The following is a 26639-nucleotide window of genomic DNA, read 5'->3' on the forward strand; positions in this document are numbered from 1 at the left end:
AAAGATTCATCGTCCCCAACCTCCGGAATAACCTCCACTGTCTGCTCTGTAATGTTGAGGGGGTTGTTGCCGTTGCGGCGGTGTATAACGAGCTTGCGCGGGGTATCCTTGGGGATCCATGTGGCTTCTATCATAATCCCATGGCGGGCCACTTCCTTGGCTTGATTGTCTCTGGCCACTCCTTGGGGCATACTGGTCATATTGGGGGTATCCTGGCGCTACTTGATTGGGGTTTACATTCTGGGTATAACCGCCGCTTGGCGGTATCTGATAAGCCTGACCCGGGGGCGTCCGGCTATTAAATCCGGCCTGTTGGCGTCGACGCTCTGCTTCAGAATGCCGAGTTGGGAAAAGGGGTGTGGCATTAGGGTCCTGATGGATTACAGTAATACCATTTCCCATTGGTTGAGAAGCTGGCGAAATCCGGGGTGGAAACTGGCCTGGTGGAACTGGAATGGGTCCTTTTTGGTAATATCCATCCGGCGGCTGATGGGGCTGGTTAGGGTAATGCATCATTCCTGGCTGGGCTGGGGGTGTTTGTCCCTGGAAATATTGATATTGGGGTCCAGGATCCAATGGGATATTACCTTTTGGTTGGGCCATCGCAGGCTGGTCTTCTCCAATGGGCTGGGACATCTGGGGTGCACCTGGCATATTCATTGGGGAAACTCCTTTAGGAATCTGGCCAGAATCCGTTGTGGCATACATTTGAGTCTGCTGGGCAGTAAAGGGGGCACTTGTACCCGCGCTTTCGTTTGGTAGGTACGATGTTTCTTGTCCCATAGTAACATCTTGAACTTGGTTTGTTGTGCCCTGGACTTGACTATACGTTTGAGGATATGTGTATTGGTTGGGGGTGTTCTGTAAGAAGAGGAGAGCAATTGAACAGTTAGATTAATCGTTCAGTCCACCCTTAACAATGACTAAGGAGCTGTAAGGTATACATACGGATTTTTGGACATCGACCATGTCATCAGAGTTGGCTCGGCTCGCTAGATCGGATGCAACCTGCCCAAGAATGCCTTGGCTAGGCGGCCTGGATGAGTGCATTTGATCGCTCTGAGTTGGCGTGCCACTGAGAGTAGGAGTGCGTTGGGATCCAGGAGTCGAGACCTGCTGATATGGTGAAGGCTGCATATTTCCGAATGAAGGGTTCTAGTTTGAAGTAGTCAGAGAGGGTGAAAATATCGTTGACGGCGCGTTCACATACAGAGAAACCGCTGGTGCCGGAGAATTTCCCACTCCTTAACTCTTGAAATTCTCTTGAAGCGGCTTCGGTCTCGGACGGCGCCAGGCTTGCTGCTCGCGGAGCATGGTACGGACCCGGACTTGCAACAGAGTGAGGCGTTGAAGACGGAGTAGGGATAAAAGGCTCAGTGGGCACTTCCCATTGCGATTTGCCTGTGGCGGGTTGGACAAAATACCACCTTTGTAGTGTCCCTTCCCACTGTGCAAGCCTAGAATCCAAATACCATTAGCCATCAGCTTCTTCTAGGTGTTGACAGAGCGACCGGAACATACCATCCTTCGGGCAGCGGTGGTGGGGGGGCAGATGGCCCACCAACATCTGCTGGGCTTCGTACCCTCGATGATTGTGTACTCATGCTTCAAGCCTGAATGGAAAAGACGGAGAGAGAGATAGTCTGGATGATAGTCGTACAGCCCGCAAACGATACCGCTGGACGAGAACGCAAGGAAAATAAAAGTCGCTCGAAGAATAGCACGTCGTAAAGAGGATTTGGCTCCAAACGAGAATAAATAGGTAGTTGGAAGCGGCTAAACGAAAGAAAGAGTTGAAAACCAGGGAGATAGGTCGAAGAGACAAGAATGTGGCCACCCAGATCGACCAGACTGTCGCCAATGATGAAGCCAGAACCGACGCTACATCAGCAACATGGTGTGAATCGTGGGAGATGTGATTAGTCCACGAGTTATTCGAGTCTGGATTCGAATAGCCGCTGTTGGTGTTTCTCGTGGACGGCTTGAGTGGATGGAAGGGAGTTGAAGTGGTCTCCCGTCGTCCAGGATGGCAAATGTGTGGTGCTGCGTGACCAAAAAGCTCAACAGATGCATGTAAGGGCTAGTCAACTTGCCGCTCCAACTGCAGGGCCCAGTTAATTAATGCAAGCGGCAGCACCAAAGAGAAGAATACACACTGATCAGGTGGAGATCAACATATTGTCCCTTAGCTTCTTGATCAATTTGAACGATTCAGTGAAATGCATCTTTGATACCAATCGAAGCGTACAGCTATGTGTCGAGCTGGGAGAACCGCCACTGACATCGAGCCACAGACGGGCATTTCAGGGCGCAGGTTGATTCTCCAGATTTCAGACGTTTTGATTTCCCAGCTGACGACTGACATTCTGAGCATTTGCACAGCTTGCTTCTAGCGCCGCCCGATAACTTGATATCCGATGAATATTGAACAATACGTGGAAGGACTTGCCCAACATCAACAGAGTTTCACGGTAGACTTCCCGTCGCTCGTCCCAAGGTTCCTCCACGGTTCTGAGTCATCTCACTTGCCTATTAATAAGAACCTTTTAACGCCTTTGGCTCTGGTTTTGTTATCAGAAAGGGATTCGAACGTCAGCTCATACTTTTACGGATACACCTTGTCCTTGGACACAGAGGGCTTTGCTCCTCATCTGAATACTTTCTTGCGTGACTGCCATCCCCCCAGCTCAATCCTGATAGAGTATCTTTCCAAATGCCTTCCTAATGAACTGCGTTACCTACAGCAGAGAGCGAATGGCCAAGAGTATCAATGGCATTCAACAGGTCCATTTCGCTCTAGTTGAACACAATCCTTATCCCAAGAACATCCTGCTTGTACCTAGCGACCCAGAACGAGTTGTGTGGATAGATTTTGATGTTGCAACCACATACCCTGACAGCACCTACATTGGAGATAAAGAGTACGGCTGGCTTGAGATGGAAACTAAGCGCGTGGAGGACTTCAAAACGAAACTTGTTTTGTGTCTCGAAATATCACAGCTTACTTATTGTCACTAACAAAGGTTCAGGCAAGTGATCAGAACCAGAATCTCCCCCCAAACACAAAATATTACTTGACAATACTGATGAAGAAGCGGAGAAAGAGATGAATGGAAGAGACGAAGGAGCTGCAATTCCAGTTTATCCTTCCCGGGCCCAGCCTTTTCATGGCAAGATATTTCTAAAACCTTGTTTACAGCGCAAGGGCACCTATGTTCATTGAAGTGGTTCCGACGTTTTCCCAATTCCTAGCGCTCGTATGAGCTGGGAGGCTGAAGGCTTTTTGAATACATGCTGGCTGGTGCCACAGAATGATGTGGCACAGGTGAAATATGAGTCTTTCAACTGGGAGGCACTTGATTAAGAAGGGCAACTTGGGTGGCATCCTGCGACAATTTCTTGCAGATATAGATTCTTACAATATCTGGCCATGAAGTGAGGAGTTGGTCATATAAAGAAGATTTTAAAGGGTATAACTGTTAACTACGTGAAAAAAAGATATCTAGTTTGAAACTGTTTCACGTTTAGGGTAAAAGAAGCAAAAGCAGAGAGCTGAATTGGAGAAACCACAACTATGGCCTTCTCAAAAGAGGAGTAAAATCAAATCTGTGCGCGCAGGCTACCGCCCTTGGTCTAAGCATATTCCCGCCGCTTGGCCAACAACGAGAACTATGATATTCAGAGACAAGCATAACCCAGAAAGTAATGCCGATGAGCAGTGTGTCTAGGCCCACAGCCCATCCGACTCCTGAAATCGAAAAACAATATAGCCAGAGGAAAACGAGAAGGCTTCGTCTATTTTGTAATCCAACCCCTCGAAATATATCTAGCAGGATCACAGGGATTAGACTCCTTCCGCCGTGATATCCCGAATATCCGGGCAAGTTGATTGCTTTGTGAGTCAATTTTGCATGCGAGAACCACGATGCTGGCTGTGTCACACAAATCCTTCAGGTCAAGGGCTGAGAGATTCCAGCATAGATATGTCCAGGCATAGCACCAATCAGTGTCTTCTTTATCTGTTGGGTTACGTTGACAGCATCAGGGGATAATCCAAGCTTTTGATGGTTACCGATGATCAATTGCTTGATTGAACTTGTCAATGATTTGGGTAAAACACTAACAGCAATAGGTCCAAGTTCTAAGTACCCTTGTATAACTCACTCGCAGCCTTCAGTTCCCGCGAGATCCTGTCCGCGGGGACTGAACTAGACGCTGAACAGCGTTGCTTGACGGTTGAACAAGGGCTTAAACAAGTCGGACATTTGTTACAAAAAGTAGATGCGTGGCCTTATTCGGAACACAGATGAGCATTGTTTATGATTCCGTGGAGTCAGCTCAGCTTAAAGTCAGTGATCTGCGGACGTCTTCGAGGCTTCCAAATGTTGTCTAACGGCGATCATGTCCGCAACTGAGATCTCCCAACAGCTGGGCTTTCCAGGGCTGAAGGATAGACGGCCAACAAGATCGTAGATACGATTTCGTATCTGCCAGCCCTTGACAAATTTCCCACTTTTGGACCGACAACTAAGCATTGCTGTGATGCACGACCTGTGGCTTGCCTCTTTAACTTCCCTGATCAGCGTAGCAATGGCTCCTTCCAGTGTGTCAAGGGCAATAGAGGGTCGAGTATTTTTTTTGCTCTGACCTTAAATATCAGGTCAGAGACGAGAGTCGTAGCCGAGTGATCTCAATTATGTGCTCAAGCGACAGTCTATATCCTGGCAACTTTGAAAGTCTCCATCAAAAATTATTTCGCTTGACTGCCCAAGACAGCGGCTGATGACGGCCGCTGCAGCTCGTCCCTGCGATACTAAACGAGCACTGACTCGGCGTCGTGGAGCTTGTGAATCCTGCAAGTCAAGAAAAGTCAGATGTGAGTTGAAATTGCCAGGGAGGAGAAGCACACAATGCTAATGATTTTGAGCGCCCTGAAGGCAATGGGGCCAGGCCATGCGATCAGTGTCATGTATGCGTGGTGTCTGCTCTGAAAGATTTTAGACATGACCCTAACTTGACTTTTTCTAATAGAGACTGGGACGGCAGTGTGTCTACAGACAACCACGATCCTCTTGCCATAGCGGTCGAAGGCCCCAGGCAGCATCATGTAGACAGTCTGGACGAATCAGCCAAACCTTGGAGTCAAGCAGCTCAGAGCCGGGAAGCTCCTATAGTTTCCAGGACTTGACCATTGATGGGTTCTGGGGGCTATCGCATAGCTATGACCCGGCCATTGAGGAGCAGGACATGCAGCTATTGCCAATAGGCACCGCCGACTCGAACCCCCTAGCCATGGACCAAGCAGCGCATACGTCGGCCGGCCCTGCGTTTAGCATCTTGAATGGGGACTTTTGCTCGTGGGATGGCTCTAGTAGCCCGAGTTTGTTCTTTGGCGAAAATTCGATTGAGTCTGCCTTTGCCCTACCTCTGAATGATGGCGGAAATGTCTTGGAACTCGATTGCATGTTGGAAGCTTCAAATTCGTCAGAAAAGACAAGATCAAGGCAGCATGAGTTGGGACAAAAAGTAGGAGGATTCCCGGGTGCTCTGGATGGGATATTCGAAAATAGGCCGAATACGCCATTTCGACCATTCCAATGCTGATTCTCTCGACATGAGCCTTGCCGGAAACATTATATAGAGTAGATCAGCATTTCCTAGTTAACTAATGAATTGAACTGTTTCAGGGGATGAAATCCTCGGCTCATCAGCCATGATCATCGTCCATAACCCCAGTAACTCTTTAATTTCACCCCCGAAGGCAACGCAACGCAAGTTAATATGGCATTGCTATAATAGAGGCCGTAAGCCCAAGGACAACACCATCCATGCCTATTAATTACAAGTATGCCTGCCCCCTTCACCCTTTTTTGGATTGCCTATCATAAAACGCCTCGCCGCCCGCCCGGCGTCTAGACCCCAGGGCCCCGGCAAACAAAAGTCCGATATGAAAGGGCTCGAAGAAATGTTCGAGAACAAGACGAAAAAAGTAAATTAAATTTACGACAATGCGAATCGGAAGAAATTCCAACTAAAATCAAATCTCGAGTCTGTAGAGCGCCAAGGCGGCCCAGGGATCCTACCATGCATAACCGTTGTCAAAGTCCAAGTCGACACCATTCCAATCCGAATCTCCGCTTTCATCGTCGCTGATGTTTTCAGCGTCTAGAAGAACGGTGGCGGGTCGCAAATTGTCAATGCGAATTTTCACCACATCACACATTCCATGCAGGTGGTTTTCTGATGTTTCACCAGGGGAACTATCAGACGTCACGCTTGCAGGGGAACCGTTCGAGGTTCTGTTTACGACTGGCTTGATATGCACGGCTTCAGCCGCTGCAATGCGATTACTTCGCCGCTTTGGACCCTGCTGCGGTGTCTGTTTCTGGTTTGACGACGCCCCCGTGGCCGAGGTATCGCTCTCGCTAAGAGGCGGAGCGGCACGAGCGAATGCCGACCTTTTGTCCCTCGCCGATTGCCTGCTGGGCGGTGGTGCGTTTCGGAGAAAAGTCCGTTCTAGTTTTTTCATCCAATGCTTGCGAAACCTTGCCCGGTCACGCCAGTCAACATCAATTATTGCAGTGATGATAAGTGTCCTCAGGTCCCGAAGATGGGGAGCAGAGTCGATGATGGAGTTAAACAGTCGTTCCGCGGCCGGAATTTGCCATTTACCTAAGCGTTGCAGTTCCAGCCATTGCAAAGTTGACGGCCAAGTAGGCAATCCGGAATCCGAGAGCAAATTTTCAGAGCTCGTCTCAGATTCCTGCCGCGAATGCCTTCTCGTGGCGGTGTTAAAATCCATAATAAAAACCTTGAGCCGCGGGCAAAATTCGCCTAAATGAGGGGCAAAGGACATATCGAGCCTGCTGTTCTGAGCCAGGACCAGTTCATGCAAGTGCCGCCCATGGCTTGATAAATATTTCCTAATAACCGAGGAATTCATGTCATAACAACCAACAATTGATAGTGAATTCAGATCCATGGGGAGCAGAGGTAGAAGGTCACAAGTGAAATAACATTGGGTAAAGTCTAACCGCTTTAGGTTGGGCAAGAGAGCAAGGGCGGAGGCTAGCTCATGAGCCTGAGTAGCGGGGTCCTGATAGTTCAAGTCCCCAGGAGGCCCAGATCGTTTACCATCGCAGTGATAGAGGTGGTAAAAGCGCACGCTCTGAAGTGAAGAAAATGCCGGATGGCTATGCACAGACTTGATGGATGGGAGACAGATACCTCCATTCCACTCCCAGCTATGAAGGCGTAAATTAAGTAAGGCTTCCGGTTGAGGCATGTCGCAAAATAGCCAATGGGGAGAATGGATTGTGCGACTGGAATTTTGCCTGTATCCCCCGGCGTGAAAGAACCGCAAGTATTTGAGCTGCGGGGTGAGTTGAAGAAGTGCATGGACCATTTGAGGCTTCGCGGAAGTGTCCATCACAAGGTGTCTAATTTTCGTCCGATAATTGATACATAGGGAGTCCTGATCTTGTTTTAACAATTCCAGCAAGCCTTTCAGTTTACAAGCCGGAAGGACGGGCGGTGAGAAATAGAGTGCCGAGACGGCTGGGTCAAAGAAAGCCCGAGAGAGGCGAGAGAGTCCTAGCAGGCATTTGACAGACCGAGACGTATCGACCACAGGTTGTCCATTCATAAAAGGCGATAAATAGAGAAATATCTTGAAAAGGATGTGGTACGGGAGGGTGGCCCATGGCGGTTTAGCCTCGCCCGAGTCCAAAGGTAGACTGGCCTCATCCACGTCCAGTTTTGGCTTCTTCGCCGGCCCAGGGCTGTGTTCCGGGGCATGTAAAGGATTGTCAGTTGGTGGTGAACGGGCAGAGCGGCAAGCCTCCCACTTCCTTTCCGACACGTACTCAACATGTGTCATCGCCCGGTTGGCCTTCTCGAAATCCGAGTCCGAGTCCGACCACTCCTTATAAGAAGTGGCTGCGCTGCGTGTGGAACGAACAGGGCGCTGTGCCGGCCGCTGACGGGCTACGGACATTGATCGAGTGCCTGGAGCCATCTGGAAATGAAAGAAATCGAGTAGAAACCAATTCTACTAGATGATGTGAAAAAGTGGAAGGATATCAGAATGGGCGAGCAGTCCAAGGCTCCTTGGAAGAGCGATGGAATTGCGGCTGTCAGGAAGCGCCTTGTTGCCCATAGAACAGGATCGCGTCTTGCGATGGAGTTGAGTTGGAGGTCGAGTGAAGTTGAGGTTGATCGCTTTGTAATAAGGTTTAAGTCACATGACAGTAGTATATCACGTGATCTATGTTGCTTACATAATATCCAGACTTCACTTTGACGGAGAGACAGAGAGAAAGAGAGAAGATCAACTGATTATTGTAGTACAGTATTCTCATCTTGGTTTCACCCCAGCTTCATCTCTGCCCGGCGCGAACCTCGCAAATTTCCCTTCAACTGAGCTGGGCCGCTAATGCAAGCCGTTCTATTTCCAGCTGTCAGGAGGGGGCGATCTTTGGCGGCCAAGGGGAAAAGTCTTCGTGTTGCTATTTTTATCCCTGAAGCACTCCTCAAGCTCCCCCTCCAGCTCCCGCAACACGGCCTGTGAGGCCATTTCCCTTTTATGAGTGTCTCACACCTGCAATTCCAGTTCATTTTGAGAGTTCATGCGCTGAAACAGCTGTCAAAGAACCAGGGACCCGTACTCCGGTCGATCGTTCCGTGCTTCCCCTTGTAGTGAATGCGGCAAGGAAGCTCCTTTACTGGTCCTTTTACATCTTTTGCGGCTGGAATGGTGTGCTAAACGGCCACTGCGCTCTGTATATCTTTCCATCTCCGCTTTGAAACGTCCCAATGCAGACAGATTCGTCCATCATGGACCAACAGCACCCCGAAAACCCTTCGGATCTGATCCGTAACACCACTCCTTCTGCACCGCAGAGCCAAGGGTCCTTCCGCAATGCAATGTCACCTCCGCTGTACCGCAGAAGCACTCCCGGAAGTCTCCAGGCTTCTCCTCGATTACCTCGCTCAGAGCTCCTCCGGAGGAGTCAGTCAGCAGCGTCCATGTCGCCACCTGTCTCCGCAGCGGTGCGGAACGGAGAGCTTTTGCCGTCTATCGAATCTCGCACGCCGCCATCGCGCGACATCACAGACTCAACGATAGACGATGCTTATATAGATTTCATTTTCTACTGCAACCCGGGAGTGCCAACCACTACAAATACGTCCGAGCTGCGGAGAATGTTCCGATCACCGCCCCGAAGCGATGGGAAATGTTTCAGCATATATATTCTCTGGCAATTGATACAGAAATTCGACCGCAAGGAGCTGAAGACCTGGATCCAATTGGCCATGGAGCTTGGAGTCGAGCCTCCATCTCTGGAGAAGAAACAAAGCACACAGAAAGTGCAGCAGTATGCTGTACGCCTTAAGGTCCGATCCATCTCATTCTATTCGGTCCATATGAAATTTTTGTCTTGATTCTAATTTCCCATTAGCGGTGGATGCGTGCCATGCACGTGGATGCCTTTTTCGATTACTGTCTTGGGAATAAACACCCTTATTATAGCAATATCGGTGCTATGCAGGAGCAAGATGGGGATGCCCGGGACGGTGTGCCAAGGGAGGACGATCTTGTTCTGCGAGCCCTGTTCCCCGAGTGGAAGCCCAGAAAGGGCCGCAAACGAGCGTTACTTGAACAAAAGACCCCCAAAAGACCACGCTTAGACACACAAAACATCGTTGGTGGGAACGGCGATGTATCCTACACTCCATGGAGCGCGGTTCCAGATGATTTCGAGCAACACGATAATTGGGCGACAAACTCTGTATTCAGCACCAATAGTCAGACTGAGCATCAACGGCATGCTGTACCACCAGGTGCCAGCTCACGATGGGATTTCCCTGGTGCACAACGAACTTCTCCATTCAGATATCCTCAGTCAGCTGTGACCCCTCGTTCTGCGCCTCAGGATGCCTTTTTTGACAGAGAGCCACGCTCCGCTATAACTCCCGATGTCGCAAATAAGTTGCATTATAAGCGGCGGAGGGATCAGCCGGATTTCCCGCCATGGGCCCCGCCCCGTGGAGCTCCGTTGGATCAAGAAAGAAATCATCAAGCGTTCCAAAGTGCCAAAGCTACCGACATTGGGGGCACCTTCAATGCCCCGATGCCTGCAGAATACGAGTCTTCTCAGCCTGTGGATTCCAACCTTCCAAGCCTAGACAGGGTTGGCGGGGATGTAGCTAGCAATGCGGCGCAGGATCCAGCAAGTTCTATCCCTACTCCGAATACGGGCACTCTACGGCCAGTAAAACTCCAGCTTCAAGTCCCGCAGGGTTCGCCCAAGCCCCCAGTTAGGCTGGCGACGCCTCAGCTTCTCGTGAATGGAGAGTATCGTCGGCCATCTGTTGAAAACCAGGTCATCAGAGAGCCAACGCACCCATACGACCATGACCAACAAGATTCTTACCCTGGGCATCCCGAACATTTCATCTCACCTCAAGACTTAGATACCCTCTCTCTCGACAGAGTAGCAGCTATGTTCTCACTTGAAGTTCAACGTGCGCAAAACTCTGGAGGCTTTGGTATTCTGAGTGAGAAGGGCTCCAGCATCATCACCGATGCTATACTCAAGCAGATCGATTCTCAGTGTGCTACCAACCAACCTCCCAATAACTTCGCAGTATATTGCGCAATTTACCTAGGTCTGGGTCCTCGGCTGGGCCTGGGTGGAAAAAGACTTGGGCCTTTGAGGATTAACATCGTGCGTGAACCGACTGTTACCTCCAGGCCCAGAGAAACGGATTCCATGCCTATCGCTCATACAACATTTGACGATATGCCTCAAGGGCCACCTCGAATCCAATGCACTCTTCACTATGACTTGATGCTGTCAGCCGGCATCACGACCACAACGAAAATTCAAATTTCCATTTCATCGGTAGACGCTAGTGGAAACCCCGTCGACTTTTGGTCGCAGACAGCGGACAGATTGCCGGGGGATATTTCACAAACACAAGCAGATGACTCCGGCAGTGATTTGCTCCTCACGGAGCCGGATTGGAAACAGCGATATTTGAGCTTGAAGAGGCAAATGCGGAAGCGAGATGCAGCACTAAGGCAGTACAAGAAGAAGATACTTGAAGTTGTGATGGATGATGCCTGAAAGGTAGTATTGCCATGAACAATTGATTTTTTGCCCTTTATTCTTCAGTGAGAACCCAAATATTCAGGGAGATGGTATTGCTGGTGTTTATAATTCCATTTGATTACATTGGATTGTTATTTCACCAAACGTCCATTTAATATATCAATACCTTTTTCTGCGATTGCTTGATTGCTGTTCAGCGATATTGAACACGAAATTCTTCAAGTCACTATCCATATGCCACTCATTTCTTCCTGGCGTTCCCCAAAATCAAGCCTTAAGTACGATATTGAAAATTTCCTCTATGCAAGTACCAAAGCAATCACTATGTTAAGCAGCAAGGTATTTTGCAGACATTGAAATCGGGAACTGTTCGAGGAAAAGAATTGCCATCTAAACCTCAAGTTCAATGTCCTCCTCAACGTTCTCAGCTTTGATATCGACGTTCTTGTCGCTGCCAACAGCAGTTACCAAGAAAGGATCATTTTCTGGGCCCGCGTTGCCAGTTTGAGTTTCACCAGAGGCTGCATCATTGTTGGCGGCAGCACCATCGTCGCTATCTTCCGCTTTGATTTTTCCGGCAGACTTGTACTTCTTTGTCGGGGAGTTATCGGCCGCTGCGCCTGCTGCTTTCCCTCCCTTGCGCTTACGTGGAGTGCTAGCGGCAGATTTGGGCTCCTTGGGGGTTCCTGCTTTGCTGGCAGGGGCTTTGCGAGGCTTTTTGGGTGTCTCAGGAGGACTTGGTTCGCCATCGGCTGGAGTAGCGGGACCACCGCCGTTGGGGTTGATTCCGTTGGCTTTCATGAGCCGCTCGTATCGTTTTGCGCTGTGGCAGATTGGGGTTAGAATCTTGGATTCTTAAAAATTGAAACATGAGAAGTCGTGAAAGCCCATAGGTTCTTGATATTTGAAGAAATGGCTTGCACTTCCAGATGTATCATATACCCACAACAGGCGGATTTTTTTTGGAATGGGGGGTTTCCAATGCGGGTGGACTTACGCGGCGCCCTTGGTGACAATTTCACATTCCTCTGCGACGGCTGCAAAGTTGACCTACAAGGCACTATTGTTAGCTGCAATGGAACGCACGCATCTGTCGCCATGGCGATTATCATTTGTTATTGGAGGCTGATTTCACGTACCTTTCCATTGTTGGAGTTCTTTACACAACTCAACAAAAAGTTGAGTTGGTCGTCTGCACTAATACGCGACATGTTTGCCTGTTGATAAATTGATATCAGACTGGATCTCGCACACAGTGCACCTTTCCGTGTGCTTCTTCTTGTGATTTGAAATGAAATATTGCAAGAAGGCTGTGGGATTGTATGGCAGAAAGTGGAATGTTGAGGGTAGGAGGAGGTGCAGTGAAATATGTCAAAAGGACAGAGGAGAGAAAGTGAGTAAACAGTTTTCACTTCTTGAAAGGATGTGTGTGCATTGCTGACCCTGATCAGGGAAATAGACAGAAATGTGAGGACTTTCGGGAGTGTGTGGGACTTTTATGCTCTCACTTGATGGCGGTATATCAACTACCCAGGTGAACGGATCTGATTTTAGTCAACTGGAGAGGCCTCTCACCTTGGTGTCCTCAAAACAACTCGTGTCTAGCTCCCTTGTTATGCGTTGTCCAAGTCGAGCGCGTCAATATTGTTCTCGTCTCCTGCAAATGAATATGGAGCGTGCGGTGCATACCCTGTTGTCAAAAAGGGGAAATAGTTTGGCGGAGCACAACGGTAGAAGAAGTGCACTGTATAATGGCAGAGCAGAGTGCTTCCTGAAAGATAGTTGATAAGACACAGTAGCAGGGTGGAGGATTGCAAGTTGATGGAAGAGAAGGAAAAGCAGACAAGAAGAAATTGAACCTTAAAAGGGATTCAGGGGAGCCTCTCAGCACACAGTTGATGGAGGAGTTATATGAGTTGGTCAGCTTGATATTCTTCAACCAGATGGAATGGGAGGCTCTTTGCCGAAGGTGACCCCAGGATACGGATGCCAGTCTTTAAAACCACTTTGATATATGGAACGACTCTTCAACGCCCAGTAAGAACTACGAGAGTTGTTTTACGACGATGCAAGGGGCGCTTATCATTTACAGGACTCTACTGGAGGTGTCTTGAGCCACGGCGATAGCTCAGATAGTCTAGCCCTTGGACAATTTATTCATCTAGATTTGCCGGGCTCTGCGGAATTCCCATAACTAGGGTCGATCACCTAGGAAGGGCTAACCTTCATTCTACATGTGTGTTTGCGAGGATGGCATGCTTAGGCTCTCATCAACAAATATCAAGAAGAAGGAGCAGTAACATCACTAAGTCGGGAAAAATCGTATTTGCCTTTGAGCTGTCTACTATTAAGCAAGATATCATCCCAAGCTGATTATCCAGTTGATCAAAGCTAGTTATCAATCCTCCAAAGCAAATGAGAGAATACAGGCAGGGGGAAACCAAGATCAAGATACAGTTTGGGGTAGACAAAGCGCATTCAACATGAACGATTAGAACATTTTTGAGTCGTAGTAGAATCCCGAGAAAGCGTGTTTAAGATACGGACTATTGACCGGTTTCCGTAAGAGCGGATGGTCGAACTTGTGGCGACCTCAAAGGTATCTATAGAAGTGGTTAAAGGGAGTGATTAACAACCAAGAACTCAGGACGTGTCCGCTTACCACCAGGCCGATCTGCTCCTAGGCATCGCTGGCCTCTGGTTTAACGATAGCACCTTCGTCTTTGATGTGGGACGCGCCATTCTCGGTGGCTTCACCATTCTCAGTTTGCTCTTCGACAGGAGCTGGAGTCGCAGCGGTCTTGCGTTTACGGCCGCCACCCGCCTTTCTGGCTGGCTTTACGGGACTGCCGTCGTTGGGTTCCTCACCATCGGTTGGAGCTTTGGCCTTTATCGGACCCTTAGCAACGCGGGCGCCTTTACGGGGAGTGCTCTTTGGGGTCGCGCCCGCAACTGCGGCGGAGATGTCGGCTTCGTCGCCGACCGGAACGGGACCGGTGGTGGAGCTGACGCGAAGGTTGAACTTTTTCTTCAACCGAGAAAGACGGTTGGAAACAGACACCGGGTTGGTGTAGTTCAAGGCCTTTGCGACCCCACTGACATCGACCTGAGAACGCTTCGCGTTAATCAAGGGAGGCAGAGATACCTATGCTTGCTCTAGAAGTTTCGAGTCGTGGAAGGATATTGGAGGCCACTTACAACAACGGGGTTTTGGATGTGTCTGAAACACTCCATCATAAATGTCTCGTCGGTAACTCTGCTGCTTGAGACCTCGGGAGTGGTTTCAGCCATTTTTAGAAGTGAAAGATGTAGTAGATATCAGGCGAATTGATTGTGATCTGTGGGAGAGAAGAAATAACAAAATGTGAAGAATGGAGTTGCTAGGGAAAAAGAAAGTGATGAAGAGCGTGTGATGTGAAAGGATTTTATAAACAAGACCAATACGGGAGATGTTCAAAAGAGGAATGGCTTGCCCGGATGGGCTTGTATCTGAGACGAAAGATACGGTGCCTGAATTGGAAATTCACCGAACTGTTGAGTTAGCTTGCGGGATAGCTCACCTGATTCAGGGGAAGTTTCTTACCTGCAGGGCCACAAGTGAGAAGATATTGGAAACCCGGTGCCCAATTTTAGGTGAACAAATTATAATATCAGTGGCGCTGGATGAAAGGTGTGAAAGCTATGGTATTCTGTGATGTTGAGATAGAGCTGTAACAGAGAGTAGATCTGGAAACCAGTAATATAACTGCATATGGATAGAATTGGAAGACAGTAATTTGGTGATAACCATTTTCCAAATCATGCAGCAAAAAGTTGAGCCGACAGTGAGAAAGAGGTGCTGTAGGATATCATATAACAAAGGAAAACTGTTGGAAGCCCAGGCACCGCCGTCTTTCCGTCAAAATCATTACCCGATGCTCAGTTATCGGGTTCGGTCTTCACAAATGCATCCGTCATGACAACTTCTTGATCGCAGGGCTCAGTTTTAATATGAGGCCAGTTTTGCCCAATGGGCGGTCGCGGATACCCGATTGGTATTTCCGATGGCGGATAGGGCCTGGTTAGGTCTGCGGGCGCAACTGTTGAAAACGGATGAAATTGCATTGGTCCCGGAACTCGTGGAAAAGCAAGCAAAGAGGGATCTATTTGGCTCATGAGGCTCGGTTCCACCTTGATAGCTGGCTCTGGTTTGATTTTGGGTGGCTCGGGCTGTGCTTTTAAGTCGCTGAAGCTCTGTTTCTTCGGCTTCGCTTTGGTGGCTTTCGGCTTCTTGGGGCGAGGAGTTCTAGGAGTGGTAGATATTCCTTCCATGTGTTGCCTAAAGCGGGAGAATCTCATTCTTGCAGCATGGCCATTCGTGATGTCCAGTTGTGAGGCGACCAGGTTCCAATCAATCTCCAGGGACAAACTATGTCAGCTGAGGGATGGGCAAGATACACTCAGAGGCGCCGCATACCGATTTCAGGTCCAATTGCTTCAAAATTGTATACAGGAATTTGGTGGTCTGCCCATCGGCCGGTAGAGTTTTGCTCCTTTTAAGAGTTGCCATGTCGGGGTCGTATGGAGACACGGGGTATCAAGAACAAGTAGTTTCGATTGACCCAAGTAGAATGAATATTAAGAATTGTCAATCAAATGACTTGTCTCAAGACGTCAACATCCAATATCACCGGTTCTTGTCTCCAAAACAGGCAAAAATTCAATGTGATGAAGGTTTGTGCAGGGAGGAATGGGGCTTATAAATGGGATTATGGTCGTGTGTTTCATGCAGTCCTAATCATCCCAGCATCCAGTATATGTCCATCTTCAGGTAACATACTAGCAGCTTCTGGTCATATGGATCTGTGTGAGTTTGCAAGACTGAAGGCATTGTCGGAATGTGGATAATTTCCCGTGCTTTGTTAGTGAAAGCCAGGGATGTCAATCAGAAAATGTCATTAACCGCGACAAAGATCCAAGCTGAAGCTGCCACTGCCACATTAATTTTGGCATGGCACATTTGATCGCATGTTTCTTGTAGATTGTGTTTAGCCCAACCTCCAGTTGAAGGCTGGTTTGGGTAATGCTGTGTTCCAGCAAGATTGGCAGTGTGCTCTTAGTATTGTTGCTAACATTATGTTCCTAAACACTGGACAGATAGCTCTCCTTTGTTTCATTTAGCTTGACAATAAAGGCAGACTGCAGAAAGAAGATGTCTGTCTATGGAGTGAGTTGGTCAAGACAGGAGAACATGCAATGTCGTAGAAGAGTGCTGGATGAGACGCTAAACCTGTCTTGGAAAGGCGCAACTAGTTAGCGAGTTTGTGATATTCCAACTTCACCTCACAATCATCATCTTCAATGGTGACAACTCTTGCTTGCAAGCAGGTGAATCCATGAATTCAGAGAGAAAACTAGGCTTACCCTCTTTTTTCCCAGAGCATATTCCTTGGCCACCGTTGCAAGATTCCGCTGAGCCCGTGTACCCATCTTGGCTGACCTGGCCATACTACCCTGGCCGGAGACTCGAAAACAGATATTGAAACCGGAGGCTTTCTTTACCCCCGTGATGGATACTTGTATGGGCATCAACTTAACCCCACGTCCACGATCCTGGCCATGCTTTGGATGAGGCCGGTATAACACAAACCAGTTCTGCCGCTATCAACCCGCTCACCAGAAGATGCAAACTATACCCCGAGCCGACGAACAGAGCGAGTATGTATCTGGCTTCAGGGTACCGACCAATGGCGAGAGATTGTCGTGACGCCGAGACTCCAAAAGGGTAGGTAGCGCTCTCTATATCCATCGAGTCAGCGCCGCTGGGGCGGCCTTGCCTTGTGAGCCTACCATAGCGGTAGGGGCTCATTGCTGGTCATTCCTAAAGGACAGCCATGAACCCTCGACCGGCAAGATATGAAAGTACACCTTTTCCTTCAAGGTTAATCCATTGCCCGGAGCCGCTACAGGCATGCATGTTCTGTTCTCTCAGAATCCATGCAGCTAATCAGTGGAAAACACTCTTTTTCTGGTTTGAGATGCAGAAAATACTGGTGCGATCAGTATTATAGGCATCGACTTCGGTATTCTTAGCACAGATGTTTTCCCCTTGCCGGTATTGCAAGTGGACAAAGTATCTCCTGTAGCCAGGACGAGCTTCATCTTCCTCATGGATTGAACGAATGCTTGGCTTGGGAGCAAGCCACACAGAGAATTTTCCCTCTACTGGGCGACAGTTGTTACCATTCCTTCCGAGATAGAATGTGTGCTTCAGAGAACTGTATCGCTACAAACACACTTCCAGACAGATGATACAGACTATTTACTGCTAAGAACGCAGAGTCACATGCCGTATCTGTTTTCACTTGTTCTGGTTATAAGACGGAAAGGGGTATTGCCTGTTACTGTCGTAAACCCGCTTTTTCACGCCTATAAATTTCAATCTGAGACTTTCTCTTCTCGATCTTTCTTCTGTTCCTTCACACTCTTCGCATTTATTTCTTCATCATAGAAGTCCCCAATTTCTATCAACATTATCTCAGCACTTCAGATCGGCTCTATAGCACTCGTCTCTTCGCAATATCCTTTTCCTCATCTTCGCTACCTATCGCGAAAATGCCTGGACCATGGGACGCTACGACTGATCTAAGATTGCTTATGAACGTTATTGACCAGGCTGGTGCCAAAGCTAATTGGGACAACGTCGCTGCCGCTATGGGTGGCGGGTTCACTGCTGAAGCGTGCCGGTATGTGCTCGATTACATTCTTGCCTTTCGTTTTGCTTTCAAGTCGAGGCCTTTTCTACTCCATCTAGCTTTTGTGATTGAACAAAGCCAGAAATCTCGAAATTTCATAGCAGCATACTGCTTGCAATACTACCCTTCCTTCATCGCCATATCACAACAAAATGAAACTCGAGCATCGATACTAATACTTATCCAGGCAGCACTTTGCTAAACTTAAGAAAAGCACCCTTGACAGCTCTCCAAATACCAACGGTGCTACCGAAAACGGTGCGGCCGTCACTCCGTCTCCGCGCAAGCGCAAACCCAGAGAGCCCAAAGCTGCCGGTGAAACTCCTACCAAACGTCCTCGTAAAAATGCTAAAAAGGCCGCGGCCGATGATGCTTCCGTTGATGCTGCCAAAGACGCCGAGGGAACTGCTTGAATCATTTCTTCCCGACATGTCGCTAAGGTGCGTATAATCTGTTCGCTCGTTTTGTCCTATTTCGGGAACCATTATATGCTGACTCGCCTTTTCTAGCGTTTCCATATTGGTAATTTTCTGGCATACCCAATTTGGAGGACTTCTAGGCTAGTTTCATGACATTCGGGGCATTCTGTTACCATGCTTTTATTGTTTCTGCTCTTGCTGGCTTGCCGATAAAGTACATTCTCACGTCGAGCGATATTTATGTCAAACTTGATGCCTCGACCCACGATAGCCGCATAATGACAGAATTGATGTTTTATACCGAATCCCTTTCTTGAAATTCCTTTGACTTCAATAGAGCCTTGCCGACTAATCAACTAATCCACAGTAGCCCAACTGCCTCCAAAGCTGCGTTGGTAAAAGGGTATCTAATAGTAGGAACCACATGGATCTAATTTATACACGCCATCGTTGAAGCTCGCAAGTTCATAATACCCCCATCCTCGATGAATATAGAGTAGAGATCCAATCTAGGGACATGGGATTGATCGCACCGAGCGAGGTTGACATGACAACACAACAGTTGTGTTTGTTGATAGATCCTTTTTCTTCCTACTGCCAGTGGCATAAAAAAACACGTCGACCCCTAACTACCCCTCTTGATTAAGCTCCTCTCAGTGTTGTTATATTTGTTGACACTTTTTTCATAACAGTTCCAACTCTCCAAGAGCAAGCAACCACGCACTCGCGTTACGAACACATTTTCATTTAAAGAGACAGGCTTTGATATCAGTGATAAAATTACCAGAACAAAACCACGTGTTTTCACTCTTCTCAAGAGAATGCCTATCACATGGAATGCTCAAGCCGATGCCCGGGTAAGTTCGCTTTGTTTTTATACATAGAGAAGCCTGAACCCTACGCCTTTTCGAAACAAGCCTCCCGATTATAGTATGCGCACTCTTAAGAAACTGACTATCCAAAGCTCTTGGTTGCCATTATGAGAACTGCACCGAAAATCGACCTCAAGGCAGTGGCAGAGTACATGGGCGACGGTGAGTTTTTCACCATCTCTGCTCTTTTTCAATGCAATTCCGCTAACAAGCCCGAATATAAAAAAAAAAAGACGTCACCGAATATGCATTGCAGCATCGTTTCAGAAAGCTCAAGAAACTGGCTGATGGAGATGGAGGTGAAGCTGGCTCGGCGCCCACAACGCCTTCGAAATCCCCCAAGACCCCTGTGAAGAGTCGCAGTGCGGTCTCGAAGAGCACTCCGAGTACTTCAGCAAGGAAGCGCAAGGCTGTGGTTAAGCCAGACATGGACGAAGATGAATCGGTTGTCAAGGAGGAACCTGCAAACAAGAAGATTAAAGCGGAAAACGCTGACGATGATGCGGCGTTTATTTGAATATTGCGAGGCTTTGCTTGTAAACCCCGTCTATTATTTTTGAACTTCGTTGAGCGGGCTGTTGGTGTGTCTCCCCTGCGAGGCTTGTTGGAATTTCGGAGATCTTGTTCGTGTTGCTTCCCAGGTAGCATGGGCTAGAACGAGTACTTTGGGCAACTGATTGCTAGGATATCTGAATTTCAAGGTCGTTTACAGTTCCTGTTTACCTCAATTGACCTCTAGCCACCCTCATGATCGTCTATCAAATGGACGCATTGGACTTGGAATAACTTCATACACCCAGATACTGGTCATGTTATACTAGCACAGAGACAGATTCAAAAAGGTCACTGTATTCAAAGCCTCTTTTGCATATAAACTAACTACCAACCGCCCAATCCCCCAGTATCAAAGCGAGATAAATTCTCCTCTAAACCAATCTCGACAATCTGTAAAAAGGATGAAACCGTTTACGTCGACCCCAAGTAAAACTAAAAGCTGTACGAGATTCACGCGTACTCGTCCGGCTTCACACAGTCAAGGTACTCGCTGCCTTCAGTCTCGTACTTTGCATCACGGTCAGTATCCTCATCATCATCATAGGCCACAAAACCCACACGCATGCGGGGGGCGATTCTCACGCGTTTTGAAGGACAGGCATAATCGATGCCCCCCAGAGAAGTACCAACGGTAGCATCGGAGTCCTCCATTTTCACGAGTTCGTTTCCCTCACCGTTTCCAGCATGTCCATGGCCAGCAAGTGGGGAACTTTGAATATCCAAATCAGGTTCTTTTTTAATCCTTTTAACCGGGGTACCGGAGGCGTTTGCGCTGCGTTTACGTGGTCCGGCGCTGTTTGGTGTTTTGTTCTTGACTAAGGTCGCCTTTTTCGGGGTGCCCCCAGCGATTCCCTTGATGCTCTCCTTTGCTGTCTTTTTGATCTTGTGTAATCTTTCTGTAATCGCGCGAGGGGTTGGGATAGCGTTAGGATCCCCCTGGGCTATAAATGTGTTATTAGCGGCGTTTTAACTGGATAAAGATTTATTTTTGCAAACAACGTACGCCAGGCTTCCGCGACTTTCCTAGTATCAACTGTCATCTCATGAGTCTCCAAAATTTTCAACAGGAGCTGTGAGAAGATATGTTAGAAAAGAGAAACTGGATTTGTAGTAGCAGATATTATCACTAGTCAACTTACAATTTGATCATTTTCGGAGGTCCATTTGATCGGCATCTTGAGTCGAATTGATGAGGTGTTTGAAGGAATATCAGGATTGTATCGCGGGATAAAGCGCTTCTGAAGATTGGTAGACTACAAAGTCATGACGGATGAGAATTGGTATTGACAAACGAAGGAGTAAAAGATGAGACAGATGCAAGTATAGGAGAGTAAAAGCAGGGCAACACTGTGAATGCAACGAGGGAGCAGAGGCCGAACCTGGTGTTGATAAACTGAAAAATGGATCGATAAGGTCACAGGAAGTCAAGTAACAGTGACATGTACTTGGGGACAAGCTGAGGGGTTCGAGGCCGCTGGACACTTTGAGACAAGCTGTAGCAGAAGATAGATATTGTGAGTATGCAAGGAAACTTCTGGCAAAAAGGTACAGTGAGACAACACTAAACGAAGTGAAAGTGAGAAGAAAGATGAAGGCTGGTAACTGACTGGTGTTTCTCTTGATATGTGTTGCTAGGGGGAGATGGGTTGCATATAAAAGTGAAGAAAGGGCTGGAATCAGTGCGCATGTGTTGAGGAAAAGCGTTGCAAATGGTTGTTGTATGTTGATACTGCAAAATAAACAAAGAAAGGTGATCAGGGCAACAGAGCAAAGAGAATCAAACGCTGATTACCGAGACCGTGCCTCCTGACTAGTTCCCCTAGAAGAATATTGCAAAGTGATGACTGTTGATAATGAAGAAGCTGGGCAAGTATAGCTCTCTAGAAGAAGAAATAAATGAATAAGAAGCACAAGATTTGGCAAGACCAAATCATATATATTTTGAGATCGAGTTCTTGAGAGTAAATTATGATAACTCCTCGTGGAGACAGTGAGGATAGAAAGATGTGAATCCATAAGCAATATTTGAAATTTGGAGTCAACCTATCAACCGTGTAGGACCAACCGTTGCTACCGAAACTGCCGTAAAGAAAAGCTACTGATGTTTGCTCTCGAAGCTTTTATCAGACGCAATTTCTTTACGTCGAGGTGCACACATGTAGCAGTCGTGGGCTGCTAGAGATGATAGCATGCCTTCAAGTGAAATTGAAGATCTAAAGACAACTGCGTCGTCTATCAGCTCAAAGCCGATGTCCCCTTATAGCAGAACGGGTATCAAACTTGGTGTGGGCGAGAAAAGTGCGCCTGCCGGCTTATAGTTATTAGTCCTACACTGTGAATAGTAAAAACTCGAGGGGATGGAAAGTTAGTGGTTGTGATCTAAGTGGTCTTTACTGAAAAGGAGTAAACCCGAAATAACCTAATATAGAATTATTAGAAGAAAAATAGATTGGCGTCTAAGATTTAGTGCTTGAGAAAGAAATTCGCAAATCCCATAGCCACCAGTAAAAAGGCACTGCAGCTCATAAACACATTGTTACGGTATCCTTCGCCTGGCTTCACATTAGCTCGTGCTGCTCATCAGTCCAGATATAACGGCTTACCTTCTCTTGTCAATGCTAATCCAATGACCACAAAGCAATTTAGAGGCACTCTGAAGAGTGCATATACGCTCGCCCTATTCGAGTCATCGATGAGGAAACTTTTCAAAACGCCCATGCTGGGGAAATAAGCCCCAACTGCCATTTCATATAAGCAAAAGGCCCACAGGGTTGATAGCACCGTGGGACGAAGAACGCTCCAAGATAGACAGATGCTCGCGACGGGCAAAAGAATCTTCAGTAGGAAAGTCGACCTTAGCAATGGAATAGGGGCAGAATCCTCCAACTCCAGTGGCGGAGGAGAGGACGACGGCCGCATGATGTGTGCAAAGGTCTGAGAGCCAAACATCATAGCTGCCATAAAACTGGCGAATATCAACCCAAAAGGGGGATTTTGTGAGTCCGATTTGTTCGCTTCAGCATGTGCTGATATCATTGCCGGAGACCAAAATACGACAAAAAGATACATTGTTCCTTCGAAGACGCTGGAAGCAATGCCGAGCGTCAAAACACGGCTATCTGCAGTGATTGCGTCGACGGTCAATACAGAGCTCACAAATAGATATTCACCAGATCAGGGCTAACCTTTTACCAACGCCGACAGCCCGTCCAGCAAGTGGGCTATTGCAGAGTCGCGTTTGACGGCCTTTTCATCGCCATAGTTCTCGCTCTATTGCGAGATTAGACAATAGGAGTGCAAAGGGAATGAACTGACAACAAACCCATATCCTTATGATAGCCGCAAATGCTAGACTCAAGCAGACGATGCTGGCCAAAAAGGGCGACCGCTTGCTGCCTGTCCAGCCTACCAGAAACTCACTCAACAGCCCAGAGGCAACGGCAACGATGCTGTTCAGTATGGTCATGGTGCCCAAAAGGTCATTCAATTCTACGCCATCTTTTCCAAGCTCCAACCGATGGAACTCGGCGACAAGCCATGTCTCAAACACTGTGAAAAGCAGAGTGGTCCCGATACCTCCAAGCAATCTGCCTAGAAATAGAAGATAGATGGAGCTGGAGGTAACGGTCAGGAGACAGGAGAGGCCATAAATCACACAAAAGGCAAGGCAGGCTCTTCGTCGCCCATAGCGATCAGCAAGGCTGCCCACAAAGGTAGCACTGATTGCTCCCGACACGAAGCCGGTGGAGAAGAGGGCGGCAACGATATTCTCGGGGAGCTGGAGAGTCTGCTTGTAGAGCGGATAGAGATATGGGCCCTGGCCGTATATCCCGTCAGTCACAGAGCAATGCAGTTTCGGCGACGGATGCTTCAGACCTGCAGCCAGTCCGAAGCGACAACAAGGACGTAGACGATGAAATAGGTGTACTTGAGATTTGTGCCCGCTTTGCTTGAAGCGTCGTGCGGCGAATCCGTGCGATCCCAGCGCTTGTATGCGATCCCGGCGTTGGCCACCACCCAGGCGGCCAAACTGGCGAGATAAATGTCAACGGCCATTGAGCTTTACATTTCACTAAAAGATAATGAGACGGAGGTTTTCAACGAGCGACTTGAGCTGCGGAAGAGCGTCTTCAAAACAGAATCCCCGGCTACGAGCTCTGACGTCTTTGACAGCCCAAATTCGAGCTTTGGATGCGCTTCTCGGAGTTTAACTAAAGCCTTGCATGTCTCAAGTTGATGCATGCCGCCAATCTCCACCTGCTGCTCCACGGTTGGCCTGGGAGGCGGCGCTCGTGTTCAGGACAACCGGATGTTGTGCTCCCACGATGAACGCCATCCATGCAGAGCCACGAGGAGACCGCTGGATAAAAAAAATGAAACGAAAAATCCAACAGGATGAGAGAGAGAGAGAGCATCAAAAATAGCTTCTACGCCGCCAACCTTTTTCCATCGCGTTTTCTGTTTGCTCACTCGAGAAGTTTCAAACTCGTGCATTGACAGCTGGCTGCACATGCTTCGAATCATCGATCGGTTTCGGCATTGTTGCGAACTCTGGCTGGATCCTTTCTCCAAGCGCAAGACCGGTTTCAAGCCTGGTATCGCCGGTCTCGTCGGCGCAGCAAGCCACCAAAGCCAAAGGCCCGTTTAGCTCGTGGAGGTTCCGCCCTTCACACTTGGCCCCTGGTTCAATGAGGATGCGCGCCCTGGAGGCTAACTAGAGTCTGGGGCCCGGCGGGGATGATTCCCTGGAGGTCGTCGTCATGCCTGTTTGCGGGCACGCTGATCGAAGAGACAATCTGTGACGGCTGCACTTGATGCCAAATGCCAACATGAACAAGGCCTTTGGCGAACTCGGTTTCCATCCGCGGAGCATTCAAGAAACTTTCAGACAACAGGCTCAGGCTGAGACACATCGTGTGGTGCAGCTGGATCCAACGCCATGTATTGCCTCCTGGCCCAGCGAGGCTCCAGGCCAATGGCTGCAGCCAGACGGCCGACGGGCAGAGGGCTTCAGATCAATGGAGTACTTCAACCCGGATTGCCGCTTCGAACCTGGGTCGAATGATGATCTGGATTTATCCTCGGAGGAGCCTCTTTGCATCCCCCTTTTCCTCTGGACCTGAAGGGATACCTTCTTCTTCTTGCTGCTTTACAATATTGTCTTTCGTTCATCTCCGTTTGGAAGCTTCGAGGCTGGTTTTATCTACTTTTATTTTTATTCTTTTTTTCTCTTCTCTGTCCGTTGCTATGACTCGGTTTTGTAGCCCGCTTTTTATCACATTCGCTATCGCGTGCGTCATTCTGCTCGCTGCGTTCAATTCCGACCATGGGGAAACCCTCAAGAAAGCCGCCAGTTCATTCAAGACCAAGAATGGCGATCTAGCGACGGAGCTCAAGATGTACGAGCGGCTATGGCAAGACAACATCAAGGGCCGAAAAAGGATGCAAGCATGGTATGATAAGAGCAAGAAAACTCGCAGGTATCAAACCCTCTTGGAGTAAAGCAGACGATCATCGGGTCCGCTAACTCATGCTCCTACAATCCTAGATTTCCCAAGGATTACGCTGCGCCCTTTAACGTCTATGACTTTGTATATCCAGCCTTCAATTGCCCCTTTGAGCTCGAGCGTGTTGGCAAGGACGGCGACGGCGGAAAATGGGTTTGCGGCATGACCAGATACGAAGCAAATAAGAAAAGACCCTGCGTCATCTACTCCTTTGGGGTAAACGACGATTCTGCCTTTGAAAACTCCGTGCTCTCCCGGACGAACTGCGAGATCTGGGGATATGACTACTCGGTGAACTCCTGGGCCGTAAGCCTGGACCACTCGTTCCTCCCGCGCGCGCACTTCACCAAGGCCGGCATCTCCAATATCACAAACACCGATCGTTCGCCGCCGTTTTATTCCGTCAAGGACTTGATGAAGCTGAATGGCCATGATTACATCGACATCATGAAAATGGACATTGAGGGATCGGAATTCGACGCCCTTGGCGCATTTTTGTCTGATTTCCAGGATGGGGACCTACCAGTCGGCCAGCTCCTGGTCGAAGCGCATATGATGGAAACCAAGCCCACGACTACATTCGGACTTCCAAAATCTTTAGCAGAGTGGGTTGAATTCTGGGAGTCGCTGGAGGCTCGCGGTCTCAGAGAAGTCTCGGTTGAGCCCAACCTGCTGGGGAATACTGCGTACGGAAGTCCAGTGTTTGCTGAGGTGAGCATCCCCGACTTGCCATCCTGTGTACCCATTACTGACGGTTTTACCAGCTCACTTTGATTAATACAGCCGATAAGAAGTCCCTGCTTCTAACCTAGCGAACTGCTCGGTATGGTTTCTGGCTGGGACGTTGGGCACTTTTTTTTTTTGGAAAACGGCGTTGATATGTATATTAGCATTGGGCTATCCGTTATGGCGTTGGTATGTGATGATGATGATTTCCATTTCTTCGGCAGTTTCCCTGCCTGCCAGATTAACTTGGAAGTTCTACCGCTCTCCACCGGTCGGTCGCTCTACTGGCAGTAGTCGACCAAACCTCCCAGTGCTAAGGAATGGCACCCGATCTCAAGGCGGGTAGGACCCGGGTCCAAGCTCTCTTTTTGAGCCAGTTCCTAGATCCGCTCCCAAATTCCATGCTGTGCCTTTGAGGCGCTTCATATCCAACCTGCTCTCAACGGTATATGGTCTCTAGATATCATATCCCACTTGCCCATGCTCTGATACCCCTTTATCCAGCCAGGAACGATTTGCCTCTGGTACTCTTTTTTCCAGCCCTAAGCATCACATATCCAAGATATATAAAATACCGTCACCTCCACAGTGCGCATTGCCTGAGCACAGCCGCAACTCGCTGACTCACGTCTCTGTGACGCCGAGCACCAGGACGGCATCTTACTAGACCAGCCGCAGACAAGCCGCAACCCTCTAGCTGCACAAATTC

The 26639-nt window shown here is 48.4% G+C and overlaps 13 protein-coding genes across 13 annotated transcripts; 6 read left to right on the plus strand and 7 right to left on the minus strand.

Annotated features, from left to right (window-relative positions):
• Positions 1–894: 894 nt before the first annotated feature.
• UREG_04121 (uncharacterized protein) lies at positions 895–1604 on the minus strand (the record flags this gene model as incomplete). Its single annotated transcript, XM_002544558.1, has 3 exons — positions 895–1155; positions 1211–1457; positions 1522–1604. The coding sequence occupies 3 exons, from the start codon at positions 1602–1604 to the stop codon at positions 895–897; spliced, it is 591 nt and encodes a 196-aa protein (XP_002544604.1).
• A 3306-nt stretch (positions 1605–4910) lies between these two features.
• UREG_04122 (uncharacterized protein) lies at positions 4911–5604 on the plus strand (the record flags this gene model as incomplete). The annotated part of the gene is made up of 3 exons (XM_002544559.1): positions 4911–4969; positions 5032–5107; positions 5182–5604. The coding sequence occupies 3 exons, from the start codon at positions 4911–4913 to the stop codon at positions 5602–5604; spliced, it is 558 nt and encodes a 185-aa protein (XP_002544605.1).
• Positions 5605–6079: 475 nt separating this feature from the next.
• UREG_04123 (uncharacterized protein) lies at positions 6080–8017 on the minus strand (the record flags this gene model as incomplete). Its single annotated transcript, XM_002544560.1, has 1 exon — positions 6080–8017. The coding sequence occupies one exon, from the start codon at positions 8015–8017 to the stop codon at positions 6080–6082; it is 1938 nt and encodes a 645-aa protein (XP_002544606.1).
• Positions 8018–8835: 818 nt separating this feature from the next.
• On the plus strand, positions 8836–10854 carry UREG_04124 (uncharacterized protein; the record flags this gene model as incomplete). The annotated part of the gene is made up of 3 exons (XM_002544561.1): positions 8836–9384; positions 9462–10730; positions 10816–10854. 3 exons carry the CDS (start codon positions 8836–8838, stop codon positions 10852–10854), a joined length of 1857 nt encoding a protein of 618 aa, XP_002544607.1.
• A 653-nt stretch (positions 10855–11507) lies between these two features.
• UREG_04125 (uncharacterized protein) lies at positions 11508–12328 on the minus strand (the record flags this gene model as incomplete). Its single annotated transcript, XM_002544562.1, has 3 exons — positions 11508–11940; positions 12115–12167; positions 12257–12328. The coding sequence occupies 3 exons, from the start codon at positions 12326–12328 to the stop codon at positions 11508–11510; spliced, it is 558 nt and encodes a 185-aa protein (XP_002544608.1).
• A 1469-nt stretch (positions 12329–13797) lies between these two features.
• UREG_04126 (uncharacterized protein) lies at positions 13798–14408 on the minus strand (the record flags this gene model as incomplete). The annotated part of the gene is made up of 2 exons (XM_002544563.1): positions 13798–14223; positions 14316–14408. The coding sequence occupies 2 exons, from the start codon at positions 14406–14408 to the stop codon at positions 13798–13800; spliced, it is 519 nt and encodes a 172-aa protein (XP_002544609.1).
• A 627-nt stretch (positions 14409–15035) lies between these two features.
• Positions 15036–15666, minus strand: UREG_04127 (uncharacterized protein; the record flags this gene model as incomplete). The annotated part of the gene is made up of 2 exons (XM_002544564.1): positions 15036–15512; positions 15574–15666. The coding sequence occupies 2 exons, from the start codon at positions 15664–15666 to the stop codon at positions 15036–15038; spliced, it is 570 nt and encodes a 189-aa protein (XP_002544610.1).
• Positions 15667–17711: 2045 nt separating this feature from the next.
• On the plus strand, positions 17712–18264 carry UREG_04128 (uncharacterized protein; the record flags this gene model as incomplete). The annotated part of the gene is made up of 2 exons (XM_002544565.1): positions 17712–17842; positions 18039–18264. 2 exons carry the CDS (start codon positions 17712–17714, stop codon positions 18262–18264), a joined length of 357 nt encoding a protein of 118 aa, XP_002544611.1.
• An 827-nt stretch (positions 18265–19091) lies between these two features.
• UREG_04129 (uncharacterized protein) lies at positions 19092–19659 on the plus strand (the record flags this gene model as incomplete). Its single annotated transcript, XM_002544566.1, has 3 exons — positions 19092–19127; positions 19235–19304; positions 19376–19659. The coding sequence occupies 3 exons, from the start codon at positions 19092–19094 to the stop codon at positions 19657–19659; spliced, it is 390 nt and encodes a 129-aa protein (XP_002544612.1).
• Positions 19660–20147: 488 nt separating this feature from the next.
• UREG_04130 (uncharacterized protein) lies at positions 20148–20872 on the minus strand (the record flags this gene model as incomplete). Its single annotated transcript, XM_002544567.1, has 3 exons — positions 20148–20638; positions 20701–20767; positions 20837–20872. 3 exons carry the CDS (start codon positions 20870–20872, stop codon positions 20148–20150), a joined length of 594 nt encoding a protein of 197 aa, XP_002544613.1.
• Positions 20873–22160: 1288 nt separating this feature from the next.
• UREG_04131 (uncharacterized protein) lies at positions 22161–23753 on the minus strand (the record flags this gene model as incomplete). Its single annotated transcript, XM_002544568.1, has 5 exons — positions 22161–22249; positions 22301–22816; positions 22883–22967; positions 23020–23514; positions 23574–23753. 5 exons carry the CDS (start codon positions 23751–23753, stop codon positions 22161–22163), a joined length of 1365 nt encoding a protein of 454 aa, XP_002544614.1.
• A 773-nt stretch (positions 23754–24526) lies between these two features.
• Positions 24527–24820, plus strand: UREG_04132 (uncharacterized protein; the record flags this gene model as incomplete). Its single annotated transcript, XM_002544569.1, has 1 exon — positions 24527–24820. One exon carries the CDS (start codon positions 24527–24529, stop codon positions 24818–24820), a length of 294 nt encoding a protein of 97 aa, XP_002544615.1.
• Positions 24821–25366: 546 nt separating this feature from the next.
• On the plus strand, positions 25367–26016 carry UREG_04133 (uncharacterized protein; the record flags this gene model as incomplete). The annotated part of the gene is made up of 2 exons (XM_002544570.1): positions 25367–25915; positions 25969–26016. The coding sequence occupies 2 exons, from the start codon at positions 25367–25369 to the stop codon at positions 26014–26016; spliced, it is 597 nt and encodes a 198-aa protein (XP_002544616.1).
• Positions 26017–26639: the final 623 nt, after the last annotated feature.

The sequence above is a fragment of the Uncinocarpus reesii genome, genomic scaffold, assembly GCF_000003515.1.
Source record: "Uncinocarpus reesii 1704 scaffold_2 genomic scaffold, whole genome shotgun sequence".
In the NCBI taxonomy this organism is placed as follows: domain Eukaryota; kingdom Fungi; phylum Ascomycota; class Eurotiomycetes; order Onygenales; family Onygenaceae; genus Uncinocarpus; species Uncinocarpus reesii.